The 17,323-nt window shown below is 42.1% G+C and overlaps 1 protein-coding gene across 4 annotated transcripts; it reads left to right on the top strand.

The window, feature by feature from the left end:
- hipk1b (homeodomain interacting protein kinase 1b) lies at positions 1-16,065 on the top strand. 4 transcript variants are annotated; one of them, XM_050038558.1, is made up of 18 exons: positions 1-345; positions 2,565-3,295; positions 4,462-4,653; positions 4,785-4,966; positions 5,131-5,254; positions 5,577-5,696; positions 6,984-7,070; positions 7,206-7,390; positions 7,496-7,646; positions 7,742-7,928; positions 8,291-8,409; positions 9,561-9,695; positions 10,737-10,894; positions 11,634-11,705; positions 12,653-12,817; positions 13,100-13,314; positions 13,423-13,535; positions 15,575-16,065. In XM_050038558.1, the coding sequence occupies exons 2-18, from the start codon at positions 2,567-2,569 to the stop codon at positions 16,031-16,033; spliced, it is 3,393 nt and encodes a 1,130-aa protein (XP_049894515.1). In that variant the 5' UTR covers positions 1-345; positions 2,565-2,566; the 3' UTR covers positions 16,034-16,065. The 4 variants fall into 4 exon arrangements, with proteins under 4 accessions (XP_049894515.1, XP_049894514.1, XP_049894518.1 ...); XM_050038557.1 differs by having other exon boundaries at positions 10,734-10,894; XM_050038561.1 differs by lacking the exon at positions 9,561-9,695.
- The last annotated feature ends 1,258 nt before the right edge of the window (positions 16,066-17,323 follow it).

The following is a 17,323-nucleotide window of genomic DNA, read 5'->3' as shown; positions in this document are numbered from 1 at the left end:
ATAAGGACGTGGTTGTTCCGGTGAAAAGTGGATTTGCTGCTGGAAGACAGGCGGTCATAGAGTAGATTTTATCATGTTTTAATCAACTAATGTATATATTTTTGATGACTAGGTGATTTAATGGAACAATACAATGAGACCTAGGTGTTTTTCTTGTGAAAACTCGGCACTGTAACGCCTCCTGCTGCTGCCTAGCTCTCTATCGACTGAAGAAACAATGCAGGCCTAGCTAGCATCTAACGTTAGCTAGCGGAAGCTAATCGGATAACGCTTGTCCAGCGGACTGCAGTGGGATTTAAACCTTGGACGAAGCCGTTTTTCGACGCTGTAATAACGTCCAATCCGGTATGTCACAGCTGATTTATCGTCCAGTGTTGCTTTTCACGCAGTATGTGTCGTTTACGTTAACTTTATGGTTGTCAGATAAAGCACTAATCCTTAAACGCCATATTTTCATGAAGTTAACGCGTTAGCATATTAGCATGAGCGAGTTAAGTAACGTTGCCTTGTTGATTCGGACCTGAAATCTGGCTTTGTCACGGGATAAAAGTGTCGATGGCCAATAAAATTACGACCAAACGTGCAATTAATATAATTTTGTGTATTTATGTAAACAGTAGCGATAACAGCTTGACTCCCACTGAGGTGCAGGTGTCTTCAGTCACCCTGACAGCTCCTATTTGTTAGGTACACAGATCATTAGCGTTGTCGGTTGCATCAAAACCTATATTGACTTTGTTTTCTCCTAACTGGGAAGTTAAACAGCTTATCCGGGAATCGGACCCAACAGATACTGGTCCACCAGCTTGTCACTGCAGTTAAACGCTGCCTGAGCCGACCTGTCAGTGTATGTAATTTCCAGAGTTGAGTCATCATGGCATATACGTTTGTTTATGGTGGTTGTTTTCTGTGGCTTGCATGATTGACTTTGAACTATCTATTTTCCACTGAAACAAGAGGGGTCACCCAAAATGCAAACTGGCTTTATTAGAAGCAAAGACTATCAATATGAAAACAGCATGATCTTGTGAGAAAGTGCCAGTGCATAACTCACGTGGAAGTCAATGTGCTTCCATGTAATCCCCTCACGTTTGCATTTATAAATAAAAAAGTACACGTGATCCACTTCAGGAAATACTGTTTTGTCCCAGGACACATCTGTATAACATTGTTTTGTCTGCAGCAACTTTTCCTAACTCTGTCTTTCAGTTTCTTACAATAATGTGCAGTCTGGGTCCAGCCCTTCTGATAATACCTTACAGTTTCTTAAAAAGTGTTGACAGAATACAGACTGCACACTTGTGGCATTCACAATATGTTGTAAGAGTATATCTCAGTCTTGTTTTCATTGATGTCAAGGTTATTGGAATTTACACACAGTTGCCAGTTTATTAGGGACACCTAACTAAACCTGTTGCAGTCAACAACACTGTAAACCTTAGAGATGTACCGATACCACTTTTTCCTTCCCGATACCGATTCTGATCCCTGAACCTTAGGTATCTGCCAATACCGAGTACCAATCCGATACCAGCGTGTAAAATAAAAATGGATGAGATATAAATTGTTGTATGTCTCAACTCCTAAAACTTTATGTAAAATATTAAAAAGTAAATACATAATAGTAGAATGAATGCCATAAAACTTTTTTTAATTATTATTATCCAGTGTTGACATCAAGACACAGTTTAAAGTGCAGCCACACAATTTGGTAAAAAAGACATTTTAAAGGCTACAGTAGAATGCTTTTTAAACTCTGCTCCGTTTCCGTTTCGTTTGCCTGTAGCGTGCGTAATGACGTGAGGCATTACTTGGTATTGGATTGGTCATAGGCTGTACTCACCGATACCCGATACCGCATTTTAGGCAGTATCGGAGGCATTTCCGATACTGGTATCGGTACAACTCTAGTAAACCTTACCGAATGAAAGTTATAAATGTTCCTGCAGCTAACTATTTTCATGATCAATCAATCTGATGATTATCTGTTGGTTTAATTTGTTAATTATTAGTTTAGTTTTTTGAAATGTCAAGAAGTGGTGCCCATCACAGTTTCTCAGAGCCAAGGTGACATCTTGAAATTACTTATTTTGTCCAACCAACAGCCCAGAATCCAAATTATATTAATTTCACTATCAAATATGACAAGGAACAGTACAAAAAATCTCAAGTTTGAACTGAAATCAAAGAACGTTTAGTGTTTTCCCTTTAAAAATGACTGAAACAATTAACTAATAATCAATACTTTATTATTGGTTGATGGCGGCGCGCATAGTCCCAGCGACCTGGAGCTCTCCCTTTTATATTTTAAAAATATAGATATGAATGTGTGTGTATGTGACTGTGACAGTGATGTGATGAGTGAGTGTGTAACATTTATATGGTGCTATATGGATTTCTCCAACAAGGTTTGACAATAAAGGATCTATATCTATACAGTTGCTGATCCAATCAGTGGAGTAATCAATCAGTTAAAACGTTTATTCATAATTTTAAGAATTTATTAAAATAATTTAGGGTCTCTGTTTTGTATCTCTTTCTAATTCTCATTCATCTCTTTTCAGCTATGAGCTCTCAGCTACAGGTCTTCTCTCCTCCTTCCATCTCCTCCAGTGCCTTTTGCCGGGTTAAGAAGGTGAAGGTGGAGAGCAATGTCTGGGATGTGTCCACCACTGAAGCTTACAGCTCCATAGCAGGCCAGTCGGCATACACCTTTACCCCAGCCATGGCTGTGCCGCCCTTTGCCCCATCTCTGGTCTTCCCCCCTGCAGCACCCGGCTCCAGAGGTCAAGTGGTTGTGCGGGCAGCTGATAGCACTGGTAGTCTTCCCCGTGGATCCAGCCGGCGTGTAACAGAGCAGGCGACATCTTCCTCTTATGCTCATACTGAGACATCCTCTGAAACAAGGGGGCACAGGCACGGGCAGAAGAGAAAGATTGAGGAATCCAATGAAGGCAGTGGGAGTGGATGTGGCAGTGTCCAAATACTGGAGGAGCTCTCAGCCCCTGCAGCAACTTACTCCACCCGTACGGGTGGTGGTGGAGGAGGTACAGGCCAGTCTATACCCCACTCAGCTCCAACCACAAAGAGCAGCAGCTCCAACGGGGAAGGGGATTATCAGTTGGTGCAACACGAGATCCTCTGCTCCGTGTCCTGCAGCTATGAAGTGCTGGAGTTTTTAGGAAGAGGCACGTTTGGACAAGTAGCCAAGTGCTGGAAGAGGGGCACCAATGAGATTGTGGCCATCAAGATCCTGAAAAACCATCCTTCGTATGCTCGTCAGGGCCAGATTGAGGTAATCAAACATTATTTTGTCAATTAAACATTTGGGTATCCTGCTTTGATAACAGTTACATGCACAGTATTTGCTGGTTTCATTTGACAACACTGGCACAGAGCTTCTCGCTGCATTAATACTGCAATGTGGCTGTATGTAAAATTTATGTAGACCCTGCCAATTTACTGGTCAACCTCGAAAAATGGTTAACAAAATCAGTGCTTCCAAAGCCATGCAATGATCCAACAAGCACTGCTTAAGAAGTCTAAGCAGCTCAACATCACATCTTTATTAGCACTGCATCTCCTTCTGTCAGAGGCTCCCTTAGTGCTGGAAATGATCAGTTACACTATTAAACTATGGTCATTGTATTGTTTATCTGGGTTCAACTTGCTTCACAGATGTTATTATTAGAGGTCAACCAATATAAATAAAATAATAATACTAATAATATGTGATGAGTGAACCTGAAGAAGCCACAGGCGAAACGCGTTGTTCGCTCTCAATAAATTCACAGTAAAGTCTATTCAGTGTGCGGTCGTCTATTTTTGATATGTTACTTAAGATGTTCCTGCTATCGACCAGCACCTGATCCCCTATATCGGCTGTGCAGAGGGAGTTTTCTTTACTAAAATAATAATACTATTTTAATAAGTAATAATAGGAAAAGGCTAACAGCTGATTAGGTCTAGACTAGGCCAAAACTTGATATGGCTTTACCATGTATGAATACTAAGAGAGCTTTGCATTTGAAACAGGGGCTTTTATGTGTAACAGATACATGAGGAGGTGGCATTCAGCTTAATGGGATAACTTCATCATTCAGTCAGTCTTCACTCAGTTGCCGACTTTTGCATTTATAGGGCTGGCCCAGCTGTTGCAGTCCAGCAGAAAAAAAATATCATGTAAATATATCTTAACATGAAGAACAACACACTTAAGTAAATTAAAAAATAAAATTGGAATGCAACTGATGTGAAGTGACTCCCTGCCTGTGGTACGCTTAAGGGGCACCATTATCAATCATATTGGAGCAAACTGGTTAAATGAAACCTGCAGCCACTGGCCTAAACACAAGAGCATTATTCTGCAATTCCTTGCACTTTCATTTTCATTTTACATATGAAACAAGACTTAACAACTCTTTGACAGGTTACATGGTGTTATTTGTTTCTCTTTGATAGGTGGGTATCCTGAACCGGCTGAGTGCAGAGAACGCAGATGAGTACAACTTTGTGCGTTCATACGAATGCTTCCAACACAAAGGTCACACGTGCCTGGTGTTTGAGATGCTGGAGCAGAACCTCTATGACTTTCTCAAGCACAGCAAGTTCAGCCCACTCCCCCTACGGCACATCAGGCCCATCCTACAGCAGGTTGGAAAATGTTGTGGCAGACATTCATAGAACCTTTTTAAATCAATTGTATTATTACTTTTATTTTGTTATTGCTGCTATAAACCTTTAGTATTGCAGCTGGATGAATATTTGTGCATTTGCATCTTTAGGTGGCTACGGCGTTGATGAAACTGAAAAGTCTGGGTCTGATTCATGCCGACCTGAAGCCAGAGAACATCATGCTGGTCGACCCCCTTAGGCAGCCCTACAGGGTGAAGGTCATTGATTTTGGCTCAGCAAGTCATGTGTCCAAAGCTGTCTGCTCAACCTATCTACAGTCTCGCTACTACAGGTCAGTGACAAGAAATACAGCTGCGTTCTTTAAACTCAGTACACCTTTTCTTTTAATTGTATGAGGATGAGTGGTGACAAATGAGTCATGATACTATGACACAACTTTGTAGCTCAGTTCTGTTTCATTTATACTATTTCTGTGACCTTCTCTTTACTGTCCAGGGCTCCCGAGATCATTTTGGGTTTGCCATTCTGTGAGGCCATTGACATGTGGTCTCTAGGCTGTGTGATCGCTGAGCTGTTTCTGGGTTGGCCTCTCTATCCTGGAGCCTCTGAGTATGACCAGGTTAGTACTAATGGCAGTGTTTCCCAGGCTTTTTCTGGGAATGGAAAAAATGTGCAAGTGCCTGAGAGAGGCTAACCTATGAGATAAAACAGAAGCCACAAGTTGTTAGTTGATAGCATGTCGTGAAGCACTGTAGGTGCTCTGCAGAATCTTAAATTCAGAGCAGCTGGTTTTGTTATTAGCCAAGAGATACCAAGTGCAGCAGAAGAACAAGCACAACTACAAATTGTAAGGGTATTGCAACTAGACAGATTTCATATCCCCGGAACTTACTGTTTTGTCTCTGATTCTTAAACTTAAATGTTTGTTTTTCTGTCTCCAGATCCGTTACATTTCTCAGACGCAAGGCCTGCCTGCGGAGTACTTGCTAAGCGCCGGCACTAAGACCAGTCGCTTCTTCAATCGAGGACCTGACTCTAGCTATCCGCTCTGGAGGCTTAAGGTTAATATTTATTCTTATTAATCCTGCCGAATATTAGGGGTGGGAATCTTTACTCACGATTTGATTCAGGTACGATTTATAGGGCCATGATGCGATTATAAAACAATTATTGATGCATCTTTTTTATTTTTATACACAGTTTATTTTTTCTCACTGTGGGACTACTTGCTAGTTTCTCTGCTCTCTGTGTTTCTCTGCGTGGCTCCACTCCGTCCGCACACACACATGGTCAGAGCAGAGCACAGGGAGAGAGGAGAAATGGGTGAAGTGTATGTTAAGGCCTAGACGCACCAAACTGACATCAAAGAACTAGCTGCCACAAAAGCAGAATGTTCTGCCGCCTCACGTCACCCATGTCTCAGCCATAAAGTTGCACTTGAAAACATCACAAAGACTACAACCGATGGCCAGACAGCACATAACGTTTTGCGTCTGCGTAAGAGGAAATAACCCATCCATACCAGCAGATGACAGTATATCAGTCTGTATTTGTCATTCATTTCAACTGGACACTAGTTAGCCAGTTAGCACAGTAACAACGCAATCCAATGTTGAAAGAACAAAGCATATTTTATAAAGCGCCAGTAAACAATAACACGCTGTTTGTTTACTTTCCTCACTTCCATTTCTCTTCTTTTGCACTGAGCTGAACTGCCAATCAGAGTGATTTCATTCACTAACAGGCTCCTCCTTATCTGACGTAGATTTAACACTCTGAACCAGCTGCAAAAAAACAAAACGAGGGCCGATGGTGTGTGACACACCACAAAGACTAGGGCGACAGGCGCTCACCAGCAGCCTGACATTGACCAACGACTGACCAGTCAGCTTGGGGTGTCAGGGCCTTTACTTGAATTAACAACAACTCGTTAACGTTACATGCAATAATGTGGCCCTTATATTTTAATAATATAACATTAGTAATCATTCGAAAGAACTAATGGAACGTAAAGATGACGCAGTGTCGCACATGTTTACAGGCAATGTGTACATTACATCATAATGTCAAGAACTGGGTTTAAAATTTTGGATTATTTAATTTTCTGCACAGAGTATTGCAGTGCATTTAAGAACTGATTTTTTTCCCCAACCCCTTCTGGCAATCTGTACATTAAGTAGGCTGTAAGGGATTATTAGGAATATCAGAAAGTGGCAAACTATGTTGAAATATAAAGAAGTCTTGATGCTCCCTCTGATGTTTGTTTTGAATTGTACTTATGTCATTTAATGTTTATGAGAAATAGTTTTGGCACACAATGATAAACAGAAATGGTTTTTATTTTCCAGACACCAGCAGAGCACGAGCTGGAGATGGGTATCAAGTCTAAGGAGGCCAGGAAGTATATCTTCAACTGTCTGGATGACATGATGCAGGTACATGGCTTTCTTACATAACACCTAATTGAGTTTCTGTGCTTCACAAAAAGTTTTTTCTCTACACACAAACACCATACACATAACCCCTCATATTTTTTGTTTGACCCATTTGGGTGTTTTTTTGCATTCCAGGTCAACCTGTCTTCTCATTTGGAGGGGACAGACATGCTGGCAGAGAAGGCTGATAGGCGAGAGTTTATAGACCTGTTGAAGCGGATGCTCCGTCTTGACGCAGACAAAAGGATCACACCTACAAAAACTCTGGGTCACCCCTTTGTCACAATGAGCCACCTCATGGATTATCCGCACAGCTCACAGTAAGTGTGTGATGTGAAGATGTTCTTTGCAGCATGTACATGTTGGTTTAAGCGAGACTTAATTTAAATGTAATTGCTAAAACACTATGTCTGTGTCCTCTGCAGTGTGAAGTCCTGCTTCCAGAACATGGAGATCTGTAAGCGTCGGAGTTCCTACGATAGTGGCAAATCCCTGTACTCTACCAATGCAGTCCCCAGTGCTGCAGCGGGCAACCTCACTGTTACCTTCAGTAGCCAACTCAACCAGCATAACCAGGTATGACCCATATCTTCACCACTAATTCTTACACATATGTAGGGACCTGTTGCTCTTCTAGTGTAAATCAATGGTGTTTTTAATTTCTCCAACAGGTGCCTTCTGCGGGGGGAGCGGTGCCTTTGCTGAACTACCAGCCAGCTCTGTACCAGCAGGCGACTATCAACATTCCCGGGCTGGCTCAACAGAGCGTCCCGATTCCAACGCGTCCTGCTGGGCTGTGTAGCCAGACAGAACCCTTCCAGCAGACTCTCATCGTCTGCCCACCCTCCACTATTCAAGGTAAAGGATAAAGTTGCCATCACACTGAAAAACAACACAAGAGGCTGCAGCATTGTGGAAGGCTTATCAAATGCCAAGAAACTTCACTTTGGTTTATTCCCATTTGATCACCAAGAAGGGTGTTCAGTGTGTCCTCCACTTTGATTGGTGCTGGGCTGTTTTTGCCAACATGTTGATTATTGTTAATTACTACATCACTTCAGTTGAGGGCATGCCAGTGCAGATAGCCATCAAAAACCTGAATAAGATGCTTCGTATCTTTAAGGGATACCTGTTGTACATGTAAAGTACTATATTAGATTTTTTTTTTATCAGGATTTAGGTGTTAATTATTGATGTGCTCGTGTGGAATTGTTTTTCAGGGCTACAGCCATCCAGTAAGAGTTCCAGTTTCCCCGTGAGGATGGAGAACTCTGTACCCATAGTACCTCAAAACCAGTCTGCGCAGTCGTTGCAGATCCAGCCAAGTATGCTCACACAGGTAAGAGTTTGTAAGGTGTGTGTTTTGTTAAATTACAGATGTCTGTGTGGGGCTAATCTTTTTGAAAATGATTTTATAAAATCAAGTTGTGATGTGATTTTTACTGTGGTCTTTTGAGAAGGGACACAGTGCTTGTATTATTTCTTGCACACTTTCTGGCTGAGAGAAAGAGATACAGGCAGATTGAAAAAAGTGTATATACTTACCTGTTGAGTAATTTTTCACTTTAATTCCGTTTACTTTTCTGGTTCAATGCAGTGAATAGAACTGCACTTAAGACTGGAGCCTCTGCTAACCATGAGAAGCAGAGTGACCTCATCTAAATGGGTCCACAGTGGTTAGAACATGCACCAAGTAAACCTGCATGATTTGCACATTTGCTGTAGCATAAAGGGTTAATTTCCATGTGGGAAGGGGTTTGTAGATTTGCAACATTAAACACTTAAATGAAGTTGGAAAGTTAATTCACCTGATGTGACTTTCATTTCAGCGGTTCCATACAGATTTTCTTGACGCAGAGCACATGAGCACATAAGCACATGTTTTTGTCATCTGTTATTCAGAAAGCTAAACTGAGGGTTACAGAAAAAAATCTGGCAGCATCCATGAATGATATCATGTCATTAGCGCCAAGCTGAGAGCAATGGTGCCCAGTTTTGCTCAATCATGGACACACTGAGTGCATCCAAAAAGGCCCCCCTCTCTTCCTGCTGCCAGCAGAGCGAGCCAGAATTTAGCAGAGAGCAGGTTGAGACGTATTCTTCAATAAAAAGGTTTGCTTTCAGTGGAGATGTTGTCCATTTAAATGCATTTGTACCACTGACTCTTGTTTTGTGGTTTGTGTTGCTGCTGATTCTCGCCTTGGATTTGCTTCCAGGACTGATTGGACTGCCACTCAGGGCCAGGCCTCTCTTATTCCCAATCTCCTATCTGGGATGGAGGCCAGATGTTTAATGTGGGAGACTCATCTGACTCAAAAAGCTACTTAATTGCCATTTGCTAAAAGTAGGAATAATTGCTGCACACTGCAGAGGTCAGGTGTCCAGATGGCCAGTGGTACCAGTGTTCATCTCTTCAGACTCAGCCTTGAAGGACGTTACTTTTCACCGTGCCCTAACGCTACCCTCCCCTATCCTCCCTCCCTCCTCCAGGGTTCCTGCACACCCCTGATGGTGGCCACCCTGCACCCATCCTCAGCAGGCATAGCCCCCCAGTATTCTCTGCCCCTCGGGCTGGGCACCGGGGTGGGTCGGCCCACCCTCCTGGAGCACACAGCCACAGTGCTGGTAAAGCAACAAGGACATCCCTGAAGAGATACATGCACATGCACCCTCCACTAACAATGCCATCTCTCTCCTGCCCCACTCCGCCTTTTCCTTTTCATTTGTATGCAATTTTCCCTCTCCCTCTGTGCCACACGCTGTGTGGGGCTAGTCTGTATTTATACATCATATCCCTTCATTTTGCCTTTTCACACACAGACGTGTCATGGTTGTCAGAATCATGGTTGCCCGGTGCATATTTTTGTAGGAAAATCAAACCATTTTTTGGACTGGAATCACCATTATTCGTCTTGGTATTATTATTATTATTATTTTAATTCCAATCAGAATTGACAAAATATACAATCTCTTTCCACTCCAAAGGACACCCCCTCCCCACACCGTTCACACACTCTTTCATTCCCTCCCCCACACTCTTTCCCCATAGGTGTGCTGAGGGCATGGAGCGCATGTGTTGCTGAGTTGGTCTGCGCTTTGCTTGCAGCTTCTCTTGTCCTGTCCTTCCTTGGTTTCAGCAAAGGAGGTTGCAGCTACAAAGCCCACTAAAAATCCCTACTCAACAGCCCGACTCTCTGACACACATCTTTTGTTTCAGCCCCAGAACATGTGGCATGCCTTTACCCCAGACAGCTTATCAGCAGACTGTTTGGCATCAGTGAACTAAACTAATCTCTTTCTTCAGTATTTCTTCTTTAACAGGCACCATGGTCCTGTGTATAATTGTCTTTATACCTGATCTGACTGTTTACAGTGCTTCATTGTTTGTGCTTTGCATGATATCATCTCGTGCATTTGTTGCAGGGCAATGCTATAATAAGAGAATGGCTTGGGAAAGGTTGCTCGCTTATCTATCTTTGTGCTTTTGCCTGTGGAACAGATTGGCCAATTGGTTTGCCTCTTTGTCCTCATTCTTTGGATTTATTTCTCAGCATGGCTCAGTTTGTCTGGCCCATTCCAGCAATCATACCAATTGTGTTGACTCATTAATATCTCATCCTTGATATTACATGTATGGAACTGAGTGTCTGTTGTTTTTCTCAGCAGGCCTGGCCCACTGGCACCCAGCAGATCCTCATACCGTCATCATGGCAGCAGGTCCCAGGTGTGGCTATCCATAGCTCTGCCCACCAGTCAAACGTAACTGAATCACCCATGGAAACGCTTCACTCAGATGCTTCCACGCAGCAGGGACACAGCTGGAGGTGGGTCAACCAACGATCATCAAGCCTGAACGGTCTGATTAGTGTTTCACAAATGTCAACTAGTGTGTTATATTTTACATTTATTCGAGAGAATTCTGTCATAGTTTTTATCTATCTCTCTGCTCCGGAGATTGCCGTGGCAGAAGGCATTATGTTTTCCGGTTGTCTGTCCATTCTGTTCTTGTGAACGCAGTATCTAAAGAATGCTTTGAGGGAATTTTTTTTTTTTTTTTTTTCAAATTTGGCAAATCGTCCACTTTGACACATGGATGAACTGATTACATTTTGATGGTCAAAAGTCAAGGTCACTGTTACCTCATCTGTCTTATTTTCTTGAACATGTTAGCTCAAGAAGGCCTTGAGGGAATTTTATTTATTTTTTTCAAATTTGGCACAAACGTCCACTTGGATTCAAGAATGAACTAATTAGCTCCACTGATTGTATAGATGTTCTGTGCTGCCCAGGGGAAGATGTGCGTGAATCATTCATGTTTTTATAGACATGGATGTAAACTATAACTGCAACTTGACTGGTCATGGAGGCATACAAACCACAGGGTGGTAATTTTAGTTTCGAAATGTCTCAAGACACAAATTTGATTTTAAAAAAAAATATATATATATATATACATTTCCAACACATTGTCAGAAAAGCTAAGCATTCTTTGAGGATAGGTTTCATGTTCACATTTTACCATTGTTGTCCACCACTAACTCGGTTAATCTTCAACCCTCTTAGGGGCTCAACCCAAGCCAGGACCCAGCAGGAGAGGAAGAAAGTGAAAGCCAGACGTGGAGAAAACAGAAACAGGTTTGTTGCGCCGTGCAGTTTTTGTCTCTGATTCATGATTAGATTATTGAGTTGTCATCCTCAGGGTTTAAGCTGTCACTTATGTAATGCTTATCACTCAGAAATATAAAATGGAAACTCCCCCTGCCAATGGTACTCTTTCGTAACTGGGTAAAGCTTCCCACAACTACCAGGTTGTGCAATGGTTGACACGCTTCCTTTGTGCTGTAAATGGAGCCTTCATTTTCCAAGGAGATCGTACCCAGTGGTAAACAGAATCGCATAGTGAAAGCAAAGCTTACAGGAAACCAATTAATGCCAACGGTGTCATTATTCTGTAGCTGTTACATTGTGCAATGCACATTTACTTCATAATTACCAGCTCAGTGGCCTAGTGGTAGAGTGTCCGCCCTGAGACTGGGAGGTTGTGGGTTTGATCCCCGGCCGGGTCATACCAAAGACTATTTAAAAAAACAAAAAAAAAACAAATGGGACCCATTGCCTCCCACTCAGCATCAGGGGTTGGAATTGGGGGGTTAGATCACCACATGATTCCCGAGCGCGGCATCCCTCAGGGGATGGGTCAAATGGGGAGAACAAATTTCACACACTCAGGTGTGTGACAATCAGTGGAACTTTAATCTTTAATCTTTAATGACAAGTTAAAGCAAATAATATGTTCATTTTCACTTTAAGTATTTATTAGTTAACCGTTAAAACAACTCAGTATTTTATGCAGATAATACAGATTTTTGTGGTTGACTGTAGAGTTATATTTTATCCGGAGGATAGTTCTTCTTCGTGCATTGCAACTTTTTGAGTTTTTTTCCTGTTCAGTAGATTTAAATGATACAAGACTTCTGCGCATGACTTCAGATTCTGTTTTTTGTCTGTTATCACAGCAGAAATTATGTTTGCTTGTTTTCTGGGTGAGAAGGCTCAACATTTTCTATTGTTTCTCTGTTTAGGGGTATATCTGCTGCGTCACTGCTCAGCAGCAGCGGTGTGACCCCACCTAACGCCACATTGTCGCAGCCAATCGTCATCTCTGACACACCCAGCCCAGCGGTCAGCATCATCACTATTCACAGTGACACTGACACAGAGGACGAGCGCAAATTCCATCCTGCCAGGTGAGGACAAAATACTCCCATGTTTGCTTAGCGTCTCATTTGCATCCTATGTCTTTTATTTTAGATGCAACAGTGCTAGTCCATTATTTGTAGCTCAGAAACTATCCTACATCCTGGTACTGTCCTACACTACCATGACGATTTTCTACTATGGGATTGATGGAAAAACAGGGCTTGTTTGACTCAGTAGATCAGACCAAGGCTTTATTCATTTAGATTGAATTACTCTGATCTACTTTTCTTATTTTCTTGTGAAATAACACTGTTTCTCTGTTTATGTAGCGTCGGCTTGAGCCAGCGCACTAATGTTATCAGCTGTGTGACGGTGCACGACTCAGACTCCTCTACAGCCAGCCCCCTGACTCCTCTGCCCCGCACACTTAACCCAACTAGCACCATGTCATCACGCCATGCCAAGTCTCTGGCAGTGGTAGCACCTTCAGTCAAAACCCAGGGCTCTGAGAGAGGAGCAGTTTCACGTGGACGCCTGGAAACTGGTGAGAGTCACTCATCTACTGTTTGTCTGTGTGTTATCAGAAAATAATTTTATCTCAGTCGTGAAAGCAATATGATTCAATAACACTTACTACCTTTTTAATTCACAGTGAACTACATGAAGCCTAAGAGATCATCCAACCGGCAGCCCTGCAGCTCAGGGGAGAGCATGGAGCGTCACGGACTGGTGCCAAGCCAGTCACACCCTTTAAACCTCAGCCAGGTGAGACTTCTTTTGTGCAGATGGATTGACAAGCTTTGAGGTTGCCATAATCACTTTTATGTTTAATAACCATTAAATTGACGTGACAGGTTGACAAAGAATTGTATTCATATGCCAGACAGGAGGTAGACAGAAGGTGATTATGGGAAAGGGTGTATATTCTTCAGTATCTTAATCAAAGTGACAAACACTGCTGCTGAGGTGAGTCACGTACCAACTGTGGTTCACAGTTACAGGATTCCTATGGTCATAACATTTCTTGAGAATGTATGAAATTAGAAAGAACATTTTTCAGGCCTGGAAATGGTTTTGAATTTACAAATTGTTTTGGCTATATTTAAAATAGGTTCATAAAAATCCTAATTTTAATACTAATTTAAAATCTAGTGTGTGACCATTGAAACGTCACTAGTATCGCATGATACACATAGACCAGACCAGTGTCATGACATCGCCAGATCAATCAAATACAGGTATCATGATCCGAACACCTACATGTAAAGATGCTCAGATGAGCAATATTCGGCCAGCATGTTGGGTCATTTATTGACTTGGACGGGGGATGCCTGAAGGGGCGTGATGGCATTAACCTTAATTTATCAAGGTATCACAAACACTCGGGTTCAGGCAAGGTCACACAACAATCATTAGACATGTCCATAAAATAAAATGTTTAACAAGAAATAAATACATACAAACTGTCAAAATTGTAATCCAAACACATGTTAAATTGCATTGACATCTACAGGATCTCTAGTTTCTGTCCCCCTAAAAGGGGCATGGTCTTAACGTTTTGCTGAGGACCCATATGCGCGGGTCTGGTTTATGGGCGGATGCAGCTCGTTGACAGTGGGACTGTCTAACAAGCGAGCAAAGTCAGCAGTTAGAAAAGCAGGCAGGCAGAAAAACCTACAAATACCAGAATGCACAGCGCCACACTGGACCAATAAATGCGCCTGCTGGTAGATGACGTAATACAAACTCACCCATTTGACACAGTGGCGGCTGGCTGGTAAGAAAACATCTTGTATTACAGTTAAATGGTGAGGTAAAGTACCTGTCTGAAAATGTTCAGTTTCTTTTTATCTAGGCACTGGTTAGATGGAGTGAAGTTTACCACAGGTCATTTACAAGTACTACCCACACTGTTTTGCTACACCGCTGGTTGAAAATGGGTAAAGTATCCCTTTAAATAAAGTAATGTAACTGGGGTGAAATATTATGAAAAAGGTTTGAAAACATCATTGTAAAGAACGTGTGAACTCTGAAGTTAGATCAGCTGTGAAAGGTTAGGCAGTCAGCAAGTTAAAGTGAAGCACTTGGTGTTGCAGCAGGGGTAAACATCTGTATCCAAACTGCAGGTTCATCGGTCAAAAAACAGCTTTTTTGCTGTTTGACAAGAGGAACAGACTGAAACATTAATGTCAACAGACGCACACAGAGGAACAACGTCATACTTTGCAAAAGACATCTCCCAAAGAATGATGTCAGTCATTTTATGTTTACACCTGTAGGACACTGAACCAGGACTTTTTATTTCCCTTTTAAAACACAAACATTTTTGGCATGGATTCTTAAAATGTGCTCACAAAAGAGTTCCAAAGTTTCTGAGTTGAAAAACAGACTTGTGTTCTTTGAGTCAAAGAGTTAAAGTGCTCTCTGCTGGACAAACAGTGTAATGGCAATACTGAAAAAAACAAAGTTTTGTTACATATCTGCCAGTATGTGTGCCAATACCAGTATATCTCTATCTGATGAGATAATACTGGCTTATAAGCTCGCAAAAAAACAATTATATAAATATCTATTTGTAACTATATCTCTATATAACATATTGCCATCCAGTTTATGGTCACTAAACTGAGATTTGAGACCAACTCAGCAACAAACCCACAAAGTCTTATTTTGAATTTCAGTGTAGATGCCAAATTTTCCTCAGACACCATATACTGTAAAAAGAGGCTTTGAATGTAGAAGATTGCTCAGCCCTCTTCTTGATGCCTCTCTTCAGTCGCTCACTGAGTGTTGTTTCTTTTTAGGTTCAGCCGGTGGTGTCTTCATCTCAGGAGCGCTCCCACAGTGACTCATCGTTGCGTCGCCAGCCAACCTTCCCTCCGGCCGTCTCCTCTCACTACAACTTCCCCGAGGTGTCCGCCCTGGCCCCAGCCTCGGCCCCTGGCCCCAGCCTGTACGCCTACCCGGCCTCCACCGCCCTCTCCTCAGCTTCTCAGGCCATGGAGCAGCTGCTAGGCCGTGGTCACGCCAGCCACGGACACTCCCCCTCCGCCTATGCAGCAACGTACACCTCATCCTCCTCCTCCAGGAGAGACTCGGCCAGTCGTAAGGACTCTGTCAGTAGTCTGCTGCATGGCCTCCCCGCTGCCTACCAGCATCAGTTCGCCACTGGTTCTCCCTACGTTAGTGTGACGCCCCGGGCTGAGGCTTACACTGCCTACCAGCTGAGCCCCAGGCGCCTCACACAGTACCCATACCTATAGGGAGTCACTCACACACACACACACACACACACTTTGAACAAAGAAAAAAAATCTACTTCCCCACATACTATCACAAAGGGACATTTAAACTGTATCTCTAATAGAATAACTGTTGGTCACTTATTTGTTTGCTGCTTCTGATTCAAGGCGGCGTTTCACCTCTGACACATTTACATGCTCTTTTGGGTCGTTTTAGTGTTTTTGAAATGTTCTTTGATATTATTTGATATCATATCGATTTGTTTTCCCTTAACTATATTGTTTATAGCCCGTATTTTATCCCCATCTTATCCAGATGTATAATTAAGGCATTGTGGTAAATGTATTTTACTCCTGTTATTCACGAGGTTTCTGTGTGAAGAAAGATTATCCTCCTGTCACAAGCTGCGACGACACTTTAGGCGAGCTTTTAGACGCCTGACTCACGAGGCTATTGAAGAGCTGGCTGACAAAGAGTTACGAGTCATTAGTTTCTCATGAGCCTTGTTATAAAGTTTTCACACTAATCCACCGAGGCCCTGTATTTTTAGCTAACATAATAATGACTGTACCTTACCCATGTCTGTTTACTCACAATTATGTCTTTTACTATGTTTTAAATTATGTTTTGTCTGAGCGAGCGAGGAAGAGGAAGGCCCATGAAGATGTGGAATAAGAGAAAAGATGTGATGAAAACTGTGATGGATACATGTTAATTTAAGTGCACATGTGATAGTCTGTTAATGTAGTGACCGTGTTTAGGCAGGATTTATCATGTCCTTATGCAATAGAAACTTTTTTTTTTTTTTTTGAGAACTGCATCATCTGAGTGCTGAATGTATTTATGAAGTACAGAGGAGCGGAAACACCATCCTAAAGAATGACGTGAAAAGCTTTTGTTTAAAGTAACAAAAAAAAGAGATATTATCCTTCTTCCCTACTTTACTCTTTTTAAAATGTTAAAAAATCCAGTTTCACATGGACCGAAAAATAATCTATATCTGTGAATCCTGATTGTGTAGGACCTGCTCGTTATTAAAACAGATTTATGGCCAGTTTTTACTGTTTTATATACTGTAGAAGAAAAACAGGTCCTGTTTTATCCCCGTGACACTTTGGAAATGCTCGCCACGAAGTTGTAACAAACTACCCACACTGCTGTACAATAACAAGGGCTGGGTATCATCTAAAAAATTTCGATACCAGTATCCATAAAGTGATACCAATACTAATCAAGTACTTCATTTGATACGTTTTTTCTACATCTACTCTGATACATGTGAATGGATGAGCATTCAGTTTAACACTTAA

The sequence above is a fragment of the Epinephelus moara genome, chromosome 24 (genome assembly GCF_006386435.1).
Source record: "Epinephelus moara isolate mb chromosome 24, YSFRI_EMoa_1.0, whole genome shotgun sequence".
In the NCBI taxonomy this organism is placed as follows: domain Eukaryota; kingdom Metazoa; phylum Chordata; class Actinopteri; order Perciformes; family Serranidae; genus Epinephelus; species Epinephelus moara.
Note: the sequence above shows the minus strand (reverse complement) of the source record. Positions and strands in the feature narration are given on the sequence as shown.

Coding starts and splice junctions, on each gene's coding strand:
- hipk1b (XM_050038557.1), top strand. CDS start 2,567: ATGAGCTCTCAGCTACAGGTCTTCTCTCCTCCTTCCATCTCCTCCAGT. Junction 7,391..7,495: donor GATTATCCGCACAGCTCACA/GTAAGTGTGTGA, acceptor TGTCCTCTGCAG/TGTGAAGTCCTGCTTCCAGA. Junction 8,410..9,560: donor AGCCAAGTATGCTCACACAG/GTAAGAGTTTGT, acceptor TCCCTCCTCCAG/GGTTCCTGCACACCCCTGAT.